General features: G+C 35.4%; 1 protein-coding gene across 1 annotated transcript in view; it reads left to right on the top strand.

The window, feature by feature from the left end:
* LOC120537180 (fibronectin type-III domain-containing protein 3a-like) overlaps positions 1 to 22,522 on the top strand; it is a 128,179-nt gene that overhangs the window by 88,596 nt on the left and 17,061 nt on the right. Inside the window, exons 7-17 of the mRNA XM_039765919.1 lie at positions 2,558 to 2,616; positions 4,044 to 4,201; positions 4,288 to 4,347; positions 5,387 to 5,525; positions 5,712 to 5,765; positions 6,215 to 6,336; positions 6,608 to 6,782; positions 15,799 to 15,885; positions 19,189 to 19,327; positions 20,729 to 20,797; positions 21,102 to 21,220. Coding sequence (XP_039621853.1) covers positions 2,558 to 2,616; positions 4,044 to 4,201; positions 4,288 to 4,347; positions 5,387 to 5,525; positions 5,712 to 5,765; positions 6,215 to 6,336; positions 6,608 to 6,782; positions 15,799 to 15,885; positions 19,189 to 19,327; positions 20,729 to 20,797; positions 21,102 to 21,220 — 1,181 coding nt within the window. The remainder of the gene's footprint in view (positions 1 to 2,557; positions 2,617 to 4,043; positions 4,202 to 4,287; positions 4,348 to 5,386; positions 5,526 to 5,711; positions 5,766 to 6,214; positions 6,337 to 6,607; positions 6,783 to 15,798; positions 15,886 to 19,188; positions 19,328 to 20,728; positions 20,798 to 21,101; positions 21,221 to 22,522) is intronic.

Here is a 22,522-nt window from a genome sequence, read left to right as displayed (position 1 = left end):
ACTGCCATCTTCACTGGGCCAAAGCTCATTTAAAATGAACTGCGGCAAAATGGAAAACTGTTCTGTGGTCAGACAAATCGAAATTTAAAATTCATTTTAGAAAACATGTACAGCGTGTCCTCCGAACTAAAGAAGAGAGGAACCATCCAGCTTGTTATCAATGCTCAGTTCAGAAGCCTGCACCTCTGATGGCATGAGGGTGCATTAGTGCCTATGGAATTGGCAGCTTGCACATCTGGAAAGGCACTATCAATACTGAAAGCTGTCTACAGGTTTTAGAGCATATGCTCCCATCCAGACATCATCTTTTTCAGGGAAGGCCTGGCATATTTCTGCAAGACAATGCTAAACCTTATACTGCATCTATTATAACAGCATAGCTTTATAGAATAGGAGTCCGGCTAATGTACTGCAGTCAAGACCTTTCGCCAATTGAAAACTTTTAGTGCATGATAAAATGAAAAATATGAAATATACTAATTCTGCGTGAGCAGGAACACTCAATAAAACAGAATTAAAAAAATAAAGGATGGTAAGATACAAAGAAGGCAGATTCACCAGTGTTTGTGTGTCAGCTTTTATCCCTCCAGATCAGAGAATGTCCAGTTCCATTGCCTCAAAACACCACTCACATCTACAGTTATTCCTAGTTTAAAATAAAAAGTAACAACGTCAGATCCCTGGGTGGAGGGGTGGTAGTATGTATCGTGATTGTGAGTGAGAGAATAAAAGTGGGAAAAAAAAGGTAACTTTTACAAGTACAATACTATAAATGTACATGGTCTGTTACAGACGCAAACCAAATGTATGTGTGTACTGTATTAATATTAACAGTAAGAGCAGCTCACTACTGAAAATGGCAAAAATAGGAGGCAGTGGGGATTGAACCGGTGGCCTCTTGATTGCAAGTCAGCAAATCTTACCGCTATGCCATGGAAGCTGTTGTATCATCTTTGAACCTTTTGTGAAAGTGTTTATTTGACCTTAGGACTTTAGGCTTCACACATTCTATAGTTTATGCCTATAATTTGTAACATTTATTACTAAAATATAAAAAAGTTTCTGTTTTAACAATGTTGTTTACACAGAATACTGTAGAAACGGAACACACATGAAATGCATGTGTTCCAAATAACGATCTATTATTTCCACTCTAAAATTCCTGCAGTTCACTCCCAGATAATCAAACAAGGCATGAGCTGGTAGAAGTTCTAAGTCACTTTGGGGATGGAATAGCAGGCTGCTTGCTGCTTGTCTTAATCAGCACATTTATAGGACAAAAGACGCTGAGGTAGAGGTGCGAACGGATTTAAGGTGGGCCGGATTTACGTGTTTTCTCGTAGGCTCTGGTAATTTTAGTGTTAAGGAAACTACACCCTTCGTATGTAACTAAAATTGTTTTAATTTTCTGCATCATTCATGATTTGTTATATCTCTTTGTAGTCTTATTTAATTGATTATAATGTTTCATTTTGCTTAACCATTTATGCACTGTATTACTGGTTTAGTTAGTATTAACATTTTTTTTGTTTCTTAAGTTATGTTACATTTCGATACGTGGGCACTTATTGCCCTCTTGTGGCCAAAATGCAAAATTGCAAATTTACAAATGGGAGAAGAAAAAAAAATGTAGTTGTAAAGCAGTAGTTCACCATCTAGTGGATCAATGAGCCTCCTCACTAGCCCCTTAAATGTTAAATAGGTCTCTGGGATACTGTGAACAGGAGAAGGTATGCAAAGTGAGCTTGTGAGGCCCATAGACAGTGTAGTCAGCTTCAGTAAATATTAACTCACTGAGGTTCTCACAGTACAGCTGTGCAGAAAGAGAAATCAGTTCAAGTTCAAGCAAGGGAAAAACACACAAGCCTGTTATCAAGGTGCATTAATTAATTTGTTAAACACTTGTGTATACAATCTAAAAATTAAAATGTAGTTGTGCAATTATGAACTCCTAATTTTTAAAGAAATTTTATTGTAACTAACACTTAAGTTATTTCTTTTTAAAATTAATTAAAAAGGAGTTTTTTTTTAATCCAAATATTAGATTTTAGTATTTAATTTAGGAACAGTATTAAAATGTTTAACAAAAGATACATTCCACATGTTGTTTCTTGACATGTAGTTTTACATTGTTCACCAGTGTCATTCTAAAGTTTGGCATGGATATATTTTTCCTAGGTTTTGGGAACAGTTTTAGTGTTAAGTATTAGAACTTTTTAGTGATTTTTTTTTTTTTGGTATGTTAACTAGAGAAAGACTAATATAATATTGTATCTTTGTTGAAAATGTCAGTATTCTATCTACATTTTAAGTTGTTTTCCAAGTACTTTACCCCCAGCTTTTTTCAGTCTCCTTTTATAAAATATTTTAACTTTGTTTGCATTTAATTAAAGCTCTTATCAATTACCTAAACCTATGATATATTTTATATTATCATAGTTGTAAGCTACAGTATATAGTAGGTTTTGACAAATGGCAATGGCTACTTAGGGCATGTAGTGCAAAATTTTTAGATTTGTTGTGGAAACTGATTTTTTGTATTTATTTATTTATGTAGAATCTGAGGTGGAAGTGAAAAGAGTAGAAGATCATCTTGTCAACATAAGTAAACCCACAGTAAGTAAAGTTTAGTATAGAGTATTAACTTGAACCACTAATCCTGATCTCTGTGTGGTGTTTGCATAGGTTTTCTGTCTGCATCACAGAAACCTGACAGCTCTAAATTGGGTTATTTGTAAATGTGGGTGAGTGCATAATTGTTCCCTCTGGTGAAATGGCACCATGTGCAGGATTATTTCCTGCTTTGTACCTAGCATTGCTAAGGTAGGTTCTGACCGTCACATTCTTGAATTTTAATAAATTGGTTTGAGATTGTGTTGTCTATATGAATATTTTTTTTTCTAACCTACTCTTTTGATTGTCTGTAAGTGTTCAATTAGTCACAGCTCTTTTCCAGACTGATGAATCTGCTTGTAGCCACAAATTGTGTAGTTTATCTTATAATAGTAATCCTTAACCTATCTTTATGAATCTAATTGCTATTCATGTTATTGTTTTGAGAAATATAAATCTAACATCAGCAAGGCTAAGATTAAATTTCTCAAAATGTTGTCAGTATGTAGAAGTGAATTAGTGGCACAGATTTTACAACAACAACGACATTTATTTATATAGCACATTTTCATACAAAAAGTAGCTCAAAGTGCTTTACATAATGAAGAATGGGAAAAATAAAAGACACAGTAAGAAAATAAAATAAGTCAACATTAATTAACATAGAATAAGAGTAAGGTCCAATGGCCAGGGTTGACAGAAAAAACAAAAAAAACTCTAGACGGATGGAGAAAAAAATAAAATCTGTAGGGATTCCAGACCATGAGACCGCCCAGTCCCCTCTGGGCATTCTACCTGTCTTATGAAACAGTCCTCTTTGGATTTAGGGTTCTCATGGAAGGACTTGATGATGATGGTCACGTAGACTTCTGTCTTTTAATCCATCCATCATTGTTGGAGCATCATGATGCTTTGAGTAGGTGGTGGTGGCGGCGCAGGTTTGATACATTTATTTATTAAACGTTTCCTGTAACCTGCACTTATTGAATGAAAACTTTAGGAGTAAGTTTGTTTTTCATTTGGTTCACCTGACAGTGAGAATGCCTTCTTTACCATGTGAGGTGCTGCTAAGTGATAAAACAGTAGATTGCTCATTATGATTTTTTCATACAATTGCTACTTAATTTAGCATGACCCCATTATTTTATGTCCCGCACAACTCTATTAGACAGATTTCCATCATAAATTAAGACAGTATTGTATTGCTTGAGTAAAGTTTGGTACCTTGACTATATTAATGTTAAAAGAGTAAAATGCAAAAGAAAAACTAATACAGTTTTCAACTATCTGATCCTACTTTTAATATAAAAATGGTTATGGCTAACTGGCAACAAATAGACAAAAAAATTACAATTCTAGTAAAAAGTTGCTAGCAGTTTCATGCTCTTTGCATTTTGTTGTTTTCACTTATGTAAAAAATTGTTTGGTAGATTTCAGATATTCAGTCTCGAACAGCAGTCTTGTCCTGGCATTCTCCTGTTAATATACAGAATGGAGAGTTAAATGGCACACCTGCTGCTCCCTCCATCACCTTTGATGTTATGCTCTCCAACAGTGGCAGAGATGGAAGTTATAAATCTATATACACGTGAGTCTTCTACAAGTTTTGCTTTACAACTAGAAGATGTATTTTAAGTACAGTAAATATATTTAATGTCTGTCTGTTTTCTACAGAGGAAAAGAACTGACTTTCACACTACGAGATCTGCAGCCTGCAACTGAATATCATGTCAGGTGAAAACTTTTTCTTTTAATTCTGTTATGCACTGTAAGCGTAAAGCATTAATATCAGAGTATGTAATAAATCCCCCTACCACCTGAGTAATTCCATTGAGAGATGTAGCATAGAAAGAGGTAACTTCCTAGCAGTTTCTTGGCCTTGAGTATGTGTGATAAACATGAATAAATTCATTGTAGATGATTTTTTTAAACAAATAATCTCTCTTGTAATCTCATATCGGCACCATAAACAAATATTCACAGGAATCTGAGACCCTAATAATACTTGCACATGCACAAATGGATATTTGAGAGAATTTGCACTGTTTTCAGCATAATATTTTTGAAGACTTTCTTCAGCAGTTAAGTGAATGTCATTAAGCCCAGTGCAATCTCATAAAGTCTTATCTGGTTTTCTTGATTACCATTCTTTAAAGTAGGTGGCTGTTGTTAAAACCATAGTTCTGTCAGTCTCAGTTGCTGTGCAACCTTAATTCATACTCAAAGTGCTGTTTGCCTGTGCATGTACTAGGTGCACAATATTTACTTGTAATGTGAAAGATTCATCTTCATCTAATTGAGTGGATCACAACAATAAATATTAGATGCTATGGTATACATATTGCCTCTTTACACCTTACCAGCGATCATTTTTCTAATAACCAGAATATTTTAGTTACACTAATACAAGTCTTTCTCCACTTCTGAATGTGACTTTTTAAATTACTTTTTCTAAAACTTTTTAAATGGAATATGTATTATAGTCCAACATCTTTGTAGCCATAGATGAGATGCAACATAGCATAAAAGTTATGACATGCTGGGCTGTAGGGTGACAAACCTATTACAGAGATACAGTAACAACTCAAAATCAGGGCTTTTGTAACTGAACCTCTTTTTCTTGAATTTAATTTCCACAATAAAATTGAAAACAAAATATACAGTACAACTGAATGAAAAACTGATTTTATTTGTAACTGTTTCCCATTTTTATCATTTTGGCCACTACAGGCATCATATTTCAGTGATGTTCTTTTTCCTTGTCTTTTTTCAGGCTTTTGGCATCTTGTGGTTCAGCAAGAAGTCCTCTTTCAGATGTTGCCAGTTTTAAAACTGAGTGCTGTGAGCCAGATGTCCCTGCTGTACCTAAACTCTTTAACAGGACCAAGAATTCACTTTTCCTGCAATGGAAGGTAGATAAAGAAATGTTTAAACTACTATTACTCTGCACCATCATTTCTCATTTATTGTAGGTGAATGGCAACACTATGTCTTTGGATTCAGTGTCCTATCAGTCAACATACTGGTCACGTTTGTTTATTTTTTTTGAATATATACTTTTGACTCTATCAATCTTTATCTGTGCTTTCCTGTTCCAGGCTCCTACAGATAACGGCTTGAAATTAACCGGGTATGTTTTGGAGTTTGATGAGGTAAGATGAACTAGAACTCCTTTTTATCAATCAGACTGATTATAGATGATAAATTACATTGGAAAAGAACAGTCAATGTGTATATTATGGATTTAAGGAAAAAATGTGTAGCTCCTTTATTTTATTATTCCATTTGTATAGAGATGCTTTCTTTGTCATCTTAAGTTTAGTTTTATAATGCGACCAGACTGATTTTCGTCTCCTTTAGATGTCATAACATATTCTGCCAGCCTAATTTGCCTGAGTACTAACATTTTGGTTGTTTGACCATGCTCGATAAGAGTCCGTCACTGTATCAGTTTACGATTGTTTTATAAACATTTTCTCAGGCACTGATCTCACCATATTTTTTCTTTGCTTGCAATAAAATAAAAGTCAAAATTTGTTGGTTAAATTGAGTTTTTTTTTTTTTTGTTTGTTTGTTTTGTTTTTTTTTAACTCCCCAACAGGGCAAAGGAAGTCCCTTTAAGATGTGTTATTCTGGGCCCTTGAAGCAGTATAAACTCAGCAAATTATCTCCTTTAACAAGATACTCTTTCAGACTAGCTGCTAAAAATGATGCTGGGATGAGGTAAAGATTTTTGATTTTGTTCTCTTTAATTTTTGCAAAGTTAGTGTATTACATAGTTTTAAGTTTCTCCATATAAAATATAAATTGAATAGTGATTTTGTGTTGTTTAAATGGTTAAAAAAATTACCTTCTGCCATAGAGGCCCTTTGAAGCTTTTTCATAAAATAACTCACAGAAGTTTTGGAAGAAATTAAGTCTTGTATTCTACTTGAAGGCATGTGGATATGCTGTTAGTTGGCCCTTAAGGACATTTGTATTTGTCTTCTTTTAGCAATTTCAGCAAAGTGGTTACTTACAGTACTGCTGGCAGTGTTCCACCAGCTCCAGGTCCTCCACAACTATCACGAGCCGGAGTAACTTGGTTGTCACTTGAATGGAGTGCTCCAACTGGGTCCTGTGGAGATGAAGCACTAACGTATATTCTAGAGATGGAAGAAGAGGCTACGGTAGGCATTTTATAACTGCTTGGAAAGGTTTCCTAAAGAAAACAGTTTATAAACAATATTGGATGAACTTCTATTTTCTGTGTCATTTGTGACAGGAGATGATGTTCTTTTTTTAGTGACCAAAGTGATCGAAGCCAAGGATGGTGCTAGGTAGAGCAAAATATACAAAATTATGCATTTATTTACTAAGAGAAGAACAACATACAGTCATGTAATAAAGTATGTACACACACAAGGAAATGATTTCCTCTTTTTCAACAGTATCTTTACATAAAGGTAATTGGGGGAAAAAGCAATGAAAGTTTGACTTTGCAATAATTTATTCAATGGAAAAATACATAGATGTACAATTTCCATCTAAGGAAAAAGTAAATCCAATCTTATCTGTAGTAGCTGTTATTGCCCCATTAAGTCAGTATTTCCTATAATTGTCTAGCAGTTGACTGGCAGAAAATTTTCCCACTTCTCCATGAAGCTTAACGATATTTGTGGAGTCTCTTGCATGCATAACCTGTTTCAACCCCTCCTATGGCACCTTGATGGGATTCAGGTCCTGGTTGTTATCTATTCCAGAAGCCTCCATTTCATTTCAACCATTCATAAATGGATTTTCTGGCATGTGTAAGGTCCACATTCAGTAGAGATTTAATCTTCTGGCCACGCATTATCTTCAAGCCCTCTCTGGTACAATGAAGAACTAATAGTGGCTTCTATAATAGTGAGCTGCCCAGGCCTTGATGCACTAAAGCAACCCCAAACAAGAACATTTTCACCACTGTGCTTTATAGTTGCTCTCAAGTTCTTCTGGTCAAATGCCATCTTTGTTTTTCACCAAACATGTATTTTGGTACTGTGGCCAAATATCTATCCATCAGTACCAGAAGTCCTGTTTTTTTTTCCTTTTCCTAGAAGTTCATTGGTATATTTCTGTCTTGCTTTGATGTTTTTTTCTGTTTGCACCTAGTACACATCCCAAGTTGATCTAATTTTTTCAGCCTCTATTTTAATGCTAGGTTCTTGGACATTGTCAACATTGGCAAGAGCCACTTGGAGGTCCCATGATAAAACTCTGGGCTTCTTAGACACTTCTATCAGCATTCTGCTCTTGGGCTGGGGTGGCCTAGCCTGAACAAGTTGGCAGTTGTGTGAAATCTTCACTATTTGTAGATGATCTTCTGCACAATGGAATGGTTGATTTCCAGTTGTTTGGAGATCATTTTAACACTAGAATTACCAGAGCCTACAAGAAAACTCGTAAATCTTTTCTCACCTCTCCATCAGCATCTTTTGTCCTGTAAATGTGTCGATACGCATCAAGCAGCCTGGTATCCCATCTCCCCACCCACCGCTGCAGTTCAATTCGCAAAGAAGTGCTGGAGATTTATAGGGTAAAAAAAAAAAATCGTCATTTGGAATACATACATTTCATGTGTGTTCCGTGTCAACAACAATCTATTTAAAAACGATGTTAACACAGAAACGTTTTTCATGTTTTAGTAATAACTAGCAAAATACCCGCGCTTCGCAGTGGAGAAGTAGTGTGTTAAAGAAGTTATGAAAAAGAAACGGAAACATTTTAAAAATAACATAACCAGCGGTAAAGCAAGGAAGACTCCATAATAAGGACAGTTAGGTGCAAGTAGAAGGGGTGCCTGCTAACCTAAAAGGGATATTCGGAGCTCACGGCTGTCCTTGTCTGTTGTGGAGTGGGCGTCGGCCATGGGTGAATGCTAACAGCGAGTCACCTAGGTGAGACGGACTTCATTCTTCAATAAAGGAAGTGTTGCCGAGCCGGTGCGACTGCTTCTTTACATGTAAATTAAGTAAACGTGTCCACGGTGCACATCAGGATTAGTCGCTGGATTCACTGCAGACTTCCCAGGCCTTGTGATTATAAACTTTTAAAAGAAAGTTCAGATAAAGGACTGGGTAACGTGTGGGGATTGTGTGTGTCTGGGTGTCTAATTTATATGTGTATATAGTTTTAATATAGGTTAAGTACATGTGAATATATTTGCGCCGTTTATAAATAAGATATTCTTTCCATTTCTTTATCTAGCTTTCTTTCTTTCTTTCTTTCTTTCTTTCTTTCTTTCCTGCTTTCTTGCATTTTTTTCTTTTTCAGCAGCGTCACTATGAAGTTGTGGATTTTCCTGCGAGTATTTAGTGACAGCGTGTCTATTAACTTGTGGATTTTTCTGCGAGTATTTAGCGACAGCGTCACAAAGTTGTTTCCATCTAGCTGCATCTGAAAATGTACCACGACGTCTGACACGCCTCCTTTTTACTGTTTCCTCACAGCTTGGATTGCTGCTGACAGATGGCCTTATATGGGCACACAGTCAATTACATGGGAGGCATGGGGATGGAGCTTCCCACACACACACCCAATGACCGTCCTTCCTACATTTACAACATCTGTATAAGATGTGAAGCCTGAAGTCCAAATATCAAATAAGCACTTTCACAAAAGGTACAAGTATAACAAAACAAGTGCACTTTTATTCAAGAATATAACCGAAGAAAAAGAAAGCAGGTTACAGTAGGCACTTGATACGACAGCTTGCGTGGTGCGATGCTAAGAACTGCTCCCAATCAAGAGCTTCTGGGTTCAATGCTGGCAGCTTTTCAAGTTTACCATTTTGAGTAGAGAGCTGCTGTTATTGTTAATATTATAAAATAAAAACATACATTTCATTTGCATCTGTAACAGGCGCTGTAAATTTATAGTACTTGTCAAAGTTAGGTTTTTTTTTCTTTCAGTTTTATTCTCTCACTCACGTTCAAGCTTCCACAACACCCCCCTGCCCATCCCCCCACGCCCCAAATCTGACTCTGTTTTCAGATAAAGATGTGTGCTTGACTGGGAGTAATTGTGATCTTTTTTTATAGCACAGAACCAACCTCTCTGTACTATTCTGTCCTCTGCATCTTCTGGAGTTTGTTTGTTATACCACGTCTTTATCAGCTGCAAATTTATGGTATTTCTAAAAGTTAGCTTTTTTTTTCAGTTTTATGCTCTGTCACATTCATGCCGTAACCCCCTTCTGATCTGACTCTAACTGCAGCAGTATAAATTCACACTCGATCTGACGCTGTTCATTTTCGAATAATATTGCATTTTCAACGATGTTTTCTGATCGGTACTATTCAGGTCATAAAATGATTTTTTCAAAATGTAACATGTATTTGTCTCTTTATTTTTTGCCCGTTGCTGCGTTGACATCATGCACCAGAAGGCATAAGCTTATTCAGTACGAAAAGTAGCACACAGGTGGCCGGATGCTGTGTGCTAAAACACGCTTGAGTTGGCGGTGATCATCACACATATATTGTGCGAGTCATGCATGGGGGCCACTGAGAAAAGAAGAGAGTTCATGGCTCACCTTGCAGAGGAGCTTCGTAGTCGCTTCTTACAGGAAAAGGCAATGGATAAAGCAGAAGAGGAAGCAACATCGACAAGCTTCTGTTCCAAGACCACCGCTTCCCCAGCCCCTTCAGTGTAATAGTAACACACCACAGAGAGAAGTGTGTACAATGCACCAGGTACAGACATGTCGTAAATGTAGAAAGGACGGTCCATAGGTGTCTACATTTTGTCATTTATTACTAAAACATGAAAAACGTTTCTGTTTTAACAATGTGTTTACATAGATTGTTGTAGACACAAAACACACATCAAATTATTTCCCCTTACAATTCTGGGTAGCTCACACCCAGATAATCAGTCAAGGCAGGAACTGAGAGAAATTCTTGCCTATTCTGAGGTGGTGGGGGGATGGTATAGCAGGCTGCTTGCTGCTTGGGCTTATTGACACATTTAGAAGACAAAAGAGGCTGACGGAGAGGTGTGAAGGAATTTAAAGTGGGCCGGATCTACGAGTTTTTTCGTTGGCTCTAGTAATTCTAGTGTTAAATCTCTTCACAGACTCAGGCATCTAGAACCTTCTTTTTAAATGCCGCAAACAGCTGTTTCAGTCTTGGCATGGTGATAACACACACTTAAAAAACAAACTAAATGTTTGAGGTTTAAATGAGACAGGTTCAAGCAAGATCCACCTTAGTGATTTTCTAATCATTTGCATCTGGTTATAATTTAATATTTATTGAGTTACTGGTAAACAAAGTGGTCTATTTACTTTTTCCACATGCGAAGTTTGCATCTGTATTTATTTATATTGCACAATAAACTACAAAATGCAAATGTGTCATGATGTTTGTTATATTATGTCACCTTTATCTAGTGATAATGTTTATATGAAGATATAATCATGATATGTCTGCATATGTTAAGAAAAACATTTTATGGGGTGTACTTGCTTTTTCACATGACTATAAATTGCAAGTATAAAAATAAAAAATATTCCCTGTGGTGTTTTAGTGCCTTTCATTAAGGATTGTGAACCCTGTTTATTATAGATGCCAACACAACAACCACTCCCAAAACTTTTTTTTTTCTCTCACCTTCTCTGTCCTTCCACTCTTGCTGATGTGTATGAGTTCTTGACTCAATCATTTTGTGATTCTATGCTGCCAGGGCCACTGCCCTGAGCTATAATTGAGCCCCCTCATGCCTCACTGTTGGGATGGATGTACAGGGTGGTCCAGATATAATTATACAGATCCAGATCATCTGTGTGACTTTGATTTATGCGGGGACGATTTCAGTTCAGCGCGAAGACAATTTTTCATGTTGTCAGTTTGCACACTTCTCGATGGTCCAGGATTTTTTGGGTGATTTTCTATGTAATAATAAACTTGATAAGTTATAGCGTGATGAAAATACTTTAGAGCACGCACAATGCAAGATTTCACAGTCCCAGACCCAAGCAACTGCTGCACTTTCTTATGCCTTTCTTTTTTGCCTTGGAGTAGAGGACTGATTGTTTTTAAACCTGTGCCCACTCTCGCATACACTTGGCCTTATTTGTCTCGCTCCGGCCCACAGAAACAATTTGCTTCCATTAAGGAAAAAAAGTAATTTTATATTTGATAAGCCTATTTAATATGATCTTGTACAATGAGGTGGCTGAAGGTTCCCCTTTTTGGCCCAGCTGTCATTTTCACTTTTTTTGGAACGATTCTTCTTCAGTATTTAATACAGATGACATGCTGGGACTTAAATAATAATTTCTGAGCACAAGTTTACACATCTTTTTCACAAAAAGGATAAAAAAGAGCAGTGTATGCAACATGTCTTGTTATAGTTTTTTTGTAATGGCAACTATTTACTATTCTGTATTGAAATAAAGTAAAATCTTTGTTAATAATTGCTATTCACTCCACAAAAATGTGGAACAGACATGGAAGGTAGGTGCCTTTTACATACAAGTCACACATATAACTTTAAGCTTAAAGCATATGCTTTTCTAGTCATTATATTACTGGTAGCTTAACAAATACTCCCCGCTTTCTCACAGTACTTTTTACATATCAATACAAGCACACTGTAACCAAGCAAAGCAGTGTGAACGCACAGGCATCTCCTTGTCTGCTTGCAATCTCTGAGATGAAAGAGGAAGTTACTAACAGCTGACCAGTGAACTTCACTACACTCTTTGATATAGTACAATTACAATATAATACAATACAATTTATCACATTATTTCAAATCTGTTCTTGTTCCTGCACCTCTATGATCCTCTTAAATAAGAGAAACAAACAAAATATTTGGGCTCAGAAATGTTGCTTCTTTGTAGAGCATCTGGAAAATGAGTTGGTGGTGAACAGTTTGTTGACAAGTTCTTTCAGTAATATTTGATTGTAAATCGGGTCATGGCATCTTTGAACAGTTTCAGAAAAGAGACCACAGTTATATCCTTTTTTGATGCGGCCAGTCGTCAAATTGGTGAAACACTGAATTCAGCACTATTTCATGTCTCCATAGATTTGTTTGAGTGACCATGTAAGCTTGCATTGTTGTGCTGCATATTCAGGTGGTTTCTCATTCACTGCTGGTGTAAAAGCACTTCAGAGAATTGTGTTAAGAATGCGAGCACTACAGTTTAATCTGGTGTAGCTGCACAAGGCAGCGATTGTGTTTGCTCTTCGGTCAGTAACAGTCAATTCTGAAAGCTGTTAAGTTTTTCAAACAGTAAAGCATGAATGTTTTCTCCCATTGTAATCGTGCTTGCTTCCAACTGGTTCGTAAAAACCACCAAAGACACAACATTGTAGCTCTCATTAATATAATGGTTGGTAGCAGATACGAAAGAGGTTTTCTTAATAGTTTTCAGTTCAAATTTCAGTTATGGCAGCACACCCATAATTATTAACGGTCTCTAGCATGTAATGAACAATATCCTTTCTGTTTTTGCCTTTTTCTACCACTTGCTTTGATACAGTTGTCGAATGGGGCTATATTTAAACTTCAGACTTTCCAGTTTTGGCTATCTTATCAATCGGGTACTGCTCAAGTTGAATATATCCCTTACCAGACACTATGTTGTAAAGCTCTGTATCCCTGCAAACAAAATCTGCACATTTATCCAGTGCTTCACTTTTAGCGATAGTTGTTACCTTTGACAGGTTTGGCGAGAATGTCAGTTTAGTTTGACCCTTCACTACTGCACATACATAGTGCTTTAAACCTGAGGTGCCTGACTTGTATCTACTGTATTTTAGCACATTTATCTCAGTAAGCAAATAGAAATGGATTGCCATTGCTATCAATAACAATTGCACATGACTGCCAAATGTCAGACTTTACTGAATTTTGCAGTCTTATACTCTCCTTTTTTAATACTGCCCACTGAATACTGAAAATCAATCCTGCGTCGCTAGCAATTGCATTAGGTCCCTCAAGTCCGACAGTGCAGACTTCTGCCTTGTAACATAAGATGACCACAATTGAGTAAATATGTTAGTTTTCTTTGTTTTCCTTTGTTTACTTTATTTGAAAGCTGCTTGAATTGGTACTGACAATGTTTTTTTTTTTTTCCTATTTTTTGCTATTTCCTGTGTTTCCACGAAAATAAGACTGGGTCTTATATTAATTTTTGATCTAAAAGATGCACTGGGCTTATTTTCAGGGGATATCTTATATTTATTCATGTACAACAGTATACATTTATCCAAATACAGTCATGTCATCTTCTTCTAGAATATCGTCATAACTCTCCACATTCAAACCCTGAATTCCAACCTGAATTTCTTGCTACTCCAGCCGCTTTTAGGATTCTCAATCGATGTGCGTTCCTCGATGTTTGATGAATGGTTCAATGTGGTGAAGCAAAATGCCGTAAAAATGTATTCATGTTGCTTTGATATTCAAGCGTCACATGTTCCCCAAAGTAATGACACAGTATATTTTAAAAGTCTCACATACCATCTTCTGTGCCTTTTTTTTTTTTGCACCTTCACAATACCATCAGAATGTACGGCAGCGTATTTGAGCCACAGAGGAAAAAAAATAAGGACATAATGAAAATGTCTATTTTGTGATTAAAGTGGAAATTTCGGCTTTAGACTCTAAATGACCACTTTAACCTTGTAATTTACTTTATCATTAAAGCAGACCATCTTAAATGTCATCTTATAACCCGACCCAGTTGTTAAATCCCTATGCACTTCTGGGGCTTCCTCCTGACCTGACAGCAGCAGCATGCAGCATCGCCAAACAGAACACATTAAATTTATAATATTCCAGCTCTCCGCACATTTAGAATCCTTAGATTTATATTTGATATCACTTTCATGATGAAATGCATTAAAATATGTATGTTACATTTTACAGATAAATTGTTAACTTTGTTTAAATAATGAATACTGTTAATAGATACACATATGGGGTGGCATGGTGGCAGAGCAGTAACGCGCTGCCTCGAATGGAGTCCCTTCCCTTGTGATTCCTGCCTGAAGTTTGCATGTTTTCCTGGTGAGTTTCCACAGTGTGCTCAGTTTTCCATCCAAAGACATGAAGGTCTGGGGATTTGGTGAAGCTACATTGACGTTAGTGTATATGTGTGCTTGTGTTCACCTTGCGATGAGCTGATGCCTCGTCCAGAGATTTTGTTTCTGTCTTGCGCCGATGCTGCTGGAATGGGTGCATCCCTGAATTGATGGATGTAATCATTAAACATCCTTTTCAAAGATATTGTGGCAAGGTGTCCTCAGAATTTAATGGATGTTTCGGGCACACGCTTTGCATCGTGTGAAGTAAAAACCTGGCCTTAGGCACCTTACTTTTCAGGTGACGATCTTGACTAGGGCTTATTTTTGGGGTAGGGCTTATATTACAGAGCAGCCTGAAAATCATGCTAGGGCTTATTTTTGGAGTAGGTCTTATTTTCGGGGAAACACGGTATTTGTGGATTTGTTTCCCAACCATTTAAAACAGTTTGAATCTATACAAAGGAAAGGATGCAGTATAGAGGCAGTTTTTTGAGAATTAATTTTGTCTTAATACGCACTTTATTTGTAACTGACCAAAGAATATACTTTGTGTTCTCCTGTAACACTTGAAAGCTAGTTAAAGAGTTAAGATTTTATAATATGCCTACTTTATTTATTTGATATACAGTTGTATAAAATTCTACAACACATTTGTCATCTGTTTGAAAATAAATAATATTTAAACCAAAATTAACCTTATGATATCTTCCCATCTCACTTAAGAGGTAAAAGGAACCTTTAAGCTTAACAGAAACAGTAATTTGATTTATATTGTGATATACAGTATATATCGATTTTGACTGATGTGAAAAACACTGTTGTGATAAGATTTTTTTCCATATTGCCCAGCCCTAAGCTGAGGCAAAATTGTAGTTTCTTGTTAGTCATGGAGTTTCTGCCTTTTTGCTACATCATTACCAGAATGTATTTTTCTATGGTATTAGTCTTTACTATGCTGAAGTATTACACCTGCCGCTTAATGCATTCATTTCCAATTACTAAATCAAAGTTATGTGCAGTATCACAAGTGATGAAAAAAGCAGCAAACTGTTGGAACATAGTTACACAGGCCACATTATATGCTTATTTCTTGGTATCAAACTTGCCACTTTTGTTTCTGTAGGGCTATGGGTTCAAACCCAAACACAATGGAGAAGGTCTGTCTTTCATAGTGAGAGGTCTGAGAAGAAGCACTTCTTACAAGTTTAGGGTGAGTGGCTGATCCCATACTTTTGTCTCTTGTTAAATATTTTAATAGAACAAAACAGCTACTGCTTCTCAAAGAGTCTGTTATGCTAGAAGCAAAACGGGAAAACTTAAACAAAATACTCTCTCTCAAGTCTATAGAGCCTAACACATGTTTCAAAATAGTCTTTTTCCAAAAAAAATTGGCTTACTTATTAAATCTACTTTTTTATATCTTTGTTGTTCTAAATGTGTATTAGAAATAATTTTAACACTTCAAAGTACAGCTTAAATCAGTTCTACCAACTGTTTCTTAAACTGCTCAAATGTTGCAAATTATTGTTTATGAAGCTATTGCGTGCCATTTTACTGCTGTAGTACTGTATCCTTCTTTTCCTCCTGGTAAATAGACTGGTTTTAGCCTGCTTTATTTGAAGCTTTCTTACTCCTTAGATATATTCTACCGGAAAAAAGAAAACATTTATTGAAAGTTTGGTTTGAGACTCTTTTCAACTACACTTTTTGGCACTCAAACAGCCAAAATAAATACACAGTTTGCAAATAGCTGGGTATTAGATTGTAAAAGAAGAAGACAATAATGCATACAGGAGGTGAATGTATTATAAGATTAATTTATTACAAAATTACAGATGAATAATATTTATATTGACATTTTTGATTCTGGTAATTAAACGGATATTTTTATTCCAAGTTAATTTCTTGTTTTTATGCTCAGTGGCACCTCATTTTATGTTTATTAATAAAAACATCCCTCCATAATAGAGGAATATATTCAAGCGGGTTGATTTTTTTTGTTAATTTTTTTGTTCACATTTTACAACATTGCCCGGGTGATTTGTTAATTCTTAGTTTAATGGCAGAGTGCACAGTTGACCACAAAAAATTGATTTGGATTAAATGTTCAGCCTCTAAATTGCATGGTTGTAGGAACACTGATAATAGCTCAAAGAGTATCTTTAATTTGGTTGGTTTTAAAAAGTAAAATATATTAACCAAGTGTTCAAATATGAGTATGAGATTCCTCAGAGTAAGAGTATTTTGTATGTTGAGTGGTGTTGTAGTTTAACTTTACATACATTTTGACAAAAATGTTGTACTTCAATGGGTTTCAATGAGAAAAGACTCTACTTGGAAATTGTTTCAGCATTTAGTATGAATACACATATACCATAATTAATGTTGAGACTTTATATATATATATATATATATATATATATATATATATATATATACTGCTCAAAAATTAAAGGAACACTTTGAAAACACATCAGATCTCAATGGGAAAAAGAAATCCTCCTGGATATCTATACTGATATAGACTGGGTAATGTGTTAGGAACGAAAGGATGTCACATCATTGATGGAAATGAAAATGATCAACCTACAGAGCCCTGAATTCAGACGCCCCAAAAATCAGAGTGAAAAAATTATGTAACAGGCTAGTCCATTTTGCCAAAATTTAATTGCAGCAACTCAAAATTGTATGCAGCACTTTGTATGGCCCCTGTGTTCTTTTATACATGCCTGACAACATCGGTGCATGCTTCTAATGAGATGACAGATGGTGTTGTGGGGGATCTCCTCCCAGATCTGGACCAGGGCATCACTGAGCTCCTGGACAGTCTGAGGTGCAACCTGGTGGCATTGGATGGACCAAAACATAATGTCCCAGAGGTGTTCTATTGGATTTAGGTCAGGAAAGTGTGGTGGCCAGTCAATGGTATCAATTCCTTTATCCTCCAGGAACTGCCTGCATACTCTCACCACATGAGGCCAGGAATTGTCGTGCACCAGGAGCCACTGTACCAGCATAGGGTCTGACAATTTCATCCTGATACCTAATGGCAGCCAAGGTGCCTTTGTCAAGCCTGTAGCGGTCTGTGTGACCCTCCATGGGTATGCCTCCCCAGACAATCATTAACCCACCACCAAACTGCTCATGCTGAATGATGTTACAGGCAGCATAATGTTCTCCATGGCTTCTCCAGACCCTTTCACTTCTGTCACGTGCTCAGGGTGAATCTGCTCTCATCTGTAAAAAGCACAGGGCACCAGTGGTGCATCTGCCAATTCTGGTATCCTATGGCGAATGCCAATCGAGCTGCATGCTGCTGGGCAGTGAGCTCAGGGCCCATTAGAGGACATGGGGCCTTGGGTCACCCTCATGAAGTCTTTCTGGTTGTTTGGTCAGAGACATTCACACCAGTGGCCTGCTGGAGGTCATTTTGTAGGGCTCTGGCAGTGCTCATCCTGTTCCTCCTTGCCCAAAGGAGCAGATACTGGTCCTGCTGATGGGTTATGGACCTTCTATGGCCCTCTCCAGCTCTCCTAGAGTAACTGCTTGTCTCCTAGAATCTCCTCCATGCCCTTGAGACTGTGCAGGGAGACACAGCAAACCTTCTGGCAATGACACGTATTGATGTGCCATCCTGGAGAAGTTGGACTACCTGTGCAACCTCTTTTGGGGCCAGGTATAGCCTCATGCTACCAGTAGTAGCCAAATGCAAAACTAGTGAAGAAACAGTCAGAAAAGATGAGGAGGGAAAATGTCAGTGGCCTCCACCTGTTAAACCATTCCTGTTTTGGGGGTCATCTCATTGTTGCCCCTCTAGTGCATCTGTTGTTAATTTCATTAACACCACAGCAGCTGAAACTGATTAACACCCCCTCTGCTACTTAACTGACCAGATTAATATCCCATAAGTTTCATTGACTTTATGCTATACTCTGATTAAAAAGTGTTCCTTTAATTCTTTTGAGCAGTATATATATATATATATATATATATATATATATATACAGTATATATATATATATATACATATATACATATATATATATATATACATATACATACATATATATACATATATATATATATACATATACATATACATATATATATATATATATACATGTATATGTATGTGTATATGTATATATATGTATATGTATATATGTATATATGTATATGTATATGTATGTATATATATATATATGTATATATATATATATATATATATATATATATATATATATATATATATATATATATGTGTGTGTGTGTATTTAATATAATATTGGCTTTAGAGTACTAGGATGTTGTATTGTGTTAGTCATTATGGATGTGGTGAGAAGTCAGGCAAAATTACACCTTTTATTGGCTAACTAAAAAGATTGCAATATGCAAGCTTTTGAGGCAACTTAGGCCTCTTCTTCAGGCTAGATGATATGATTAAAAAAATGTTCTTATTTATAAATCATTCCAAGGTCTTCACCATTGCTATCCATTCATTTAAAATGCATAGGTGTTGGCATGCAACAGTGAGGGCAAGAGCCATTCCAGTGAGGTGGTGGAATACAGTACTATTCCTGACAAGCCAGATGCCCCCAGTCGGCCAAGCACAAAAGGAAGGATCCATGCCCGCTGCCTAAAAATTGTCTGGGGTAGGTTTCTTGGAATAAGGATCTGCAGATCTATCTGCACTAAATATCAAGTGATTTAATGCCCAATTATAAACAAAATGATGTTTCAGGTATTAATTTTCTCTTTGTCACAACAGTAAAATATACCTGTGTTTAAACTATTATGTTCTTCTTTTGTAATGCAGTGTATGAGCTGAATAATATTTTATTAAACTATCAGACTATACATTGTCAAGAAGATGTTTTAGTCCACAGTTTCACACAATTAAAACCCAAAAATGTTTTCCTCTAAATTTTTGAGGGTTATATTTCTAAAGTGAATAAAGTGAGATTTTTTTTTCAGTTTTTGCAAAACAAAACAAAGGTGTCCTGATGCCGGATACAGTATTTAACTATTAAAAATGTAAAAAGTGATTAAGGTAAATCATTCACAGATTAGGCCTGTATATGATTTTAAGTAGAGCTTTAAAACTTCACACCTAGACCTAACATATTTTCAGCACTGTAATGCAGTATTAATGAATAAACAATAAATTGTCCATGTCTACTATCTTTGTTAGTCAGTTCTAGTTTGTCATTTTCACCAAATGAAGAAGAAACACTTTTACTAGATCTGAAGTGTTAAAATTTACAGCAAAACTACCTGTAAAAGTATAGTACTTAACCACATGTGCTTTTTTAAAGCAGCCTATTCAAAAAGTGGCACACAAGACACAGCCACTAAAAAGGCAATCCAGCATAAAATTCAAGGGAAAGAAGTACATTTTTGCTTCCCTCGGGAACAGGACATAAATGTTAACAAAATGTTGGAGTTGGAATGGTCCAAGTTAAACTTCTAAAAGCACTTTAATGTGCAGCCCTAACCCAAGTTTTCTCCAAAGTGTAAACTTGAGTATACTTATAACACAAAGAGAGGAAACACACCCACAAAGCTGAGTGGCAGGGAGCAAACCTAAGCTAAAACAAAAGCTTATTTTAATTGAATTTATGAAGGTTTAGATGTGTATTGTTATCTTAATGTTTAGGACATGGACTTCCCAACACTAGTTTACTTTAAACCTAAACCTTGTGCTTTAACTCCATATGTGCATATCATTCTTTTAAAAAATGCTGAAGTTAGTAGTTATTTTATAAATATATCAGAAATATTTATTAGATTGTAAAAATTATCTTTTTAATAATAGTATTGTTGTCAAGTATATGAAATATGTAAAATAAACAATGTTTTAGCTATTGAAGAATTATTGCATCTTGATTTTGTAAATTGCTCCAGATTTCAGACATGTGTTGTAGCATAAAATAAATATATTTATCATTAGTTATAATTTACTGGCATTAAGCTATATTGCATAAAACCTTTATCATTCATCAAATGTTATTTTGTATTGTGTTATATCTGCCTAAATGTCCCTTTTAAACCAGATCCACCTAACGATGATGGAGGAGCAGTTGTTAACAAATATGTTTTGGAGATGTCAGGAGGTTTAAATGGTAAGCAGATTTTTTTATTGCTTTATTTCCATACAGAAAGAGAGCTTATCCCTGATTTTATACAGAACAGTGTTTTTGTATCAGATTAAAAGTAGTGTGTAACAAATTAATTAAAAATCTGCTGTCAAAATATATTTGTTTGCATCTGCAGAAATGAAAACTAACATTATGCTAATTGTTTTAGTTCTATAAAAAAGAGGCCAGTTCATTGTCTTTTAACACCTTCTGCACTTAAACGTGGAATCCTTTTCATATATTAATTTTAGTTTTGTTTATTTTTATTTTTTATTTTTGTTACTTCCAGGCAACAAATGGGACACCGTTTACAACGGTAGTCTTAGGGAACATCTCTGTGATCATCTGACTCCTGGAACCTGGTATAGATTCAGGGTATATTGTATGAGCAGTGGTGGACAAAGTCAGGTAAAGGTTTTGTTAGTGTATTTTAAATTTGTTCAATATTTGATAATTATATCTTCTCTTTCTGGTAAACCTTTTTATGATGTATTTTTAAATCCAGCTCGAAACAAGATAATAGCTGTAAATTTAATAATTGAAGCTGCAATTATGTTCACTTGATTAATCAATGCATACATTTGTATTTATAAAAATATGCATAAATATTCTGCATCATGCAAATATAAAATATTCATTCATATTTGTTAATTCACAAAAAGAAGGGGGTCAATACAATACAATACACAGAACAGAATAAATCCTCAATACAGTATAAAAATAAAAATTTTAGAAGTACGGAGCAGAATTTAACAGTACTGTGGATGATATCACATAATATGATTTGAATCTTTGTATTTTTTGCTTGTTTCATCAGAGAAATTTTAGAAATAATAAAACTATTTAAGCTAAGAAGGGTAAATTTGTTATTAAGATTATTTGGACAAAAACGATTTTAAAAATCTGAAGTTTATTAAAAGCAGTGTATGCTAGCATTATAAATAAGTTTGATATAAACAGGGCAAGGTGGAACTTACTAAATATTTTTATTTTCTGTCTAGCTTAATTTTTCAATGCTTCGTTGAAGTTTAATTGATAGTATAGTTTAAGTTTGTTACTAGTAAGTTTAGTGCGTGAAGAACTTAAGGACTAAGTCATGAATAACTCTAAAAGAAGAGAATAAATTAACATGACGTTTTATTGAGAATAGGTTTAAAATTTCCTGTTTAACAAATCCCTCCACTTCCACCTTGTATTGACTATTTCTTCGATTTTTCCATGAATTGTAGTTGATGACTTTTTTTAGGATGGCAGTTAATTATGTGGTATGTGAGTCGGTGGTGAAGTCAAGCTGATTATTTCCTTCAGAAAAAATAATCAATCAAAGTATTTATTTACAATTATTTGTTTACCAGAGATTGTAGCAACAGCATCTGTAGCTCAATAACTGGAAAGTCAAGTGGATGCAGTCCATCTAATTTGTTAAATAAAAAGACTTTTTGTTGGGAATGGAAAATGTTATTTAACTCAATACCAACCTCCAGCTTCTGTTTAAGACTCCGTAATTATTAGTGGTCCCCTTTTTACTTCAGCAAAATTCTGAAAACTTCATATGGCAATTACTTTCTAGCATGTTTACTTAATTTTACTTTGCTGTCTTCCCTCATTGCTCCGACAGCTGGTAATTAACAATAAAATGTATAAGTGGAAGTTTTTACTTTGCCCATGATATATGCATTTAGGAACTATTCTTTTAATTAAAAAAATGAC

This window comes from Polypterus senegalus, chromosome 10, assembly GCF_016835505.1.
Source record: "Polypterus senegalus isolate Bchr_013 chromosome 10, ASM1683550v1, whole genome shotgun sequence".
In the NCBI taxonomy this organism is placed as follows: Eukaryota; Metazoa; Chordata; class Cladistia; order Polypteriformes; family Polypteridae; genus Polypterus; species Polypterus senegalus.
Note: the sequence above shows the minus strand (reverse complement) of the source record. Positions and strands in the feature narration are given on the sequence as shown.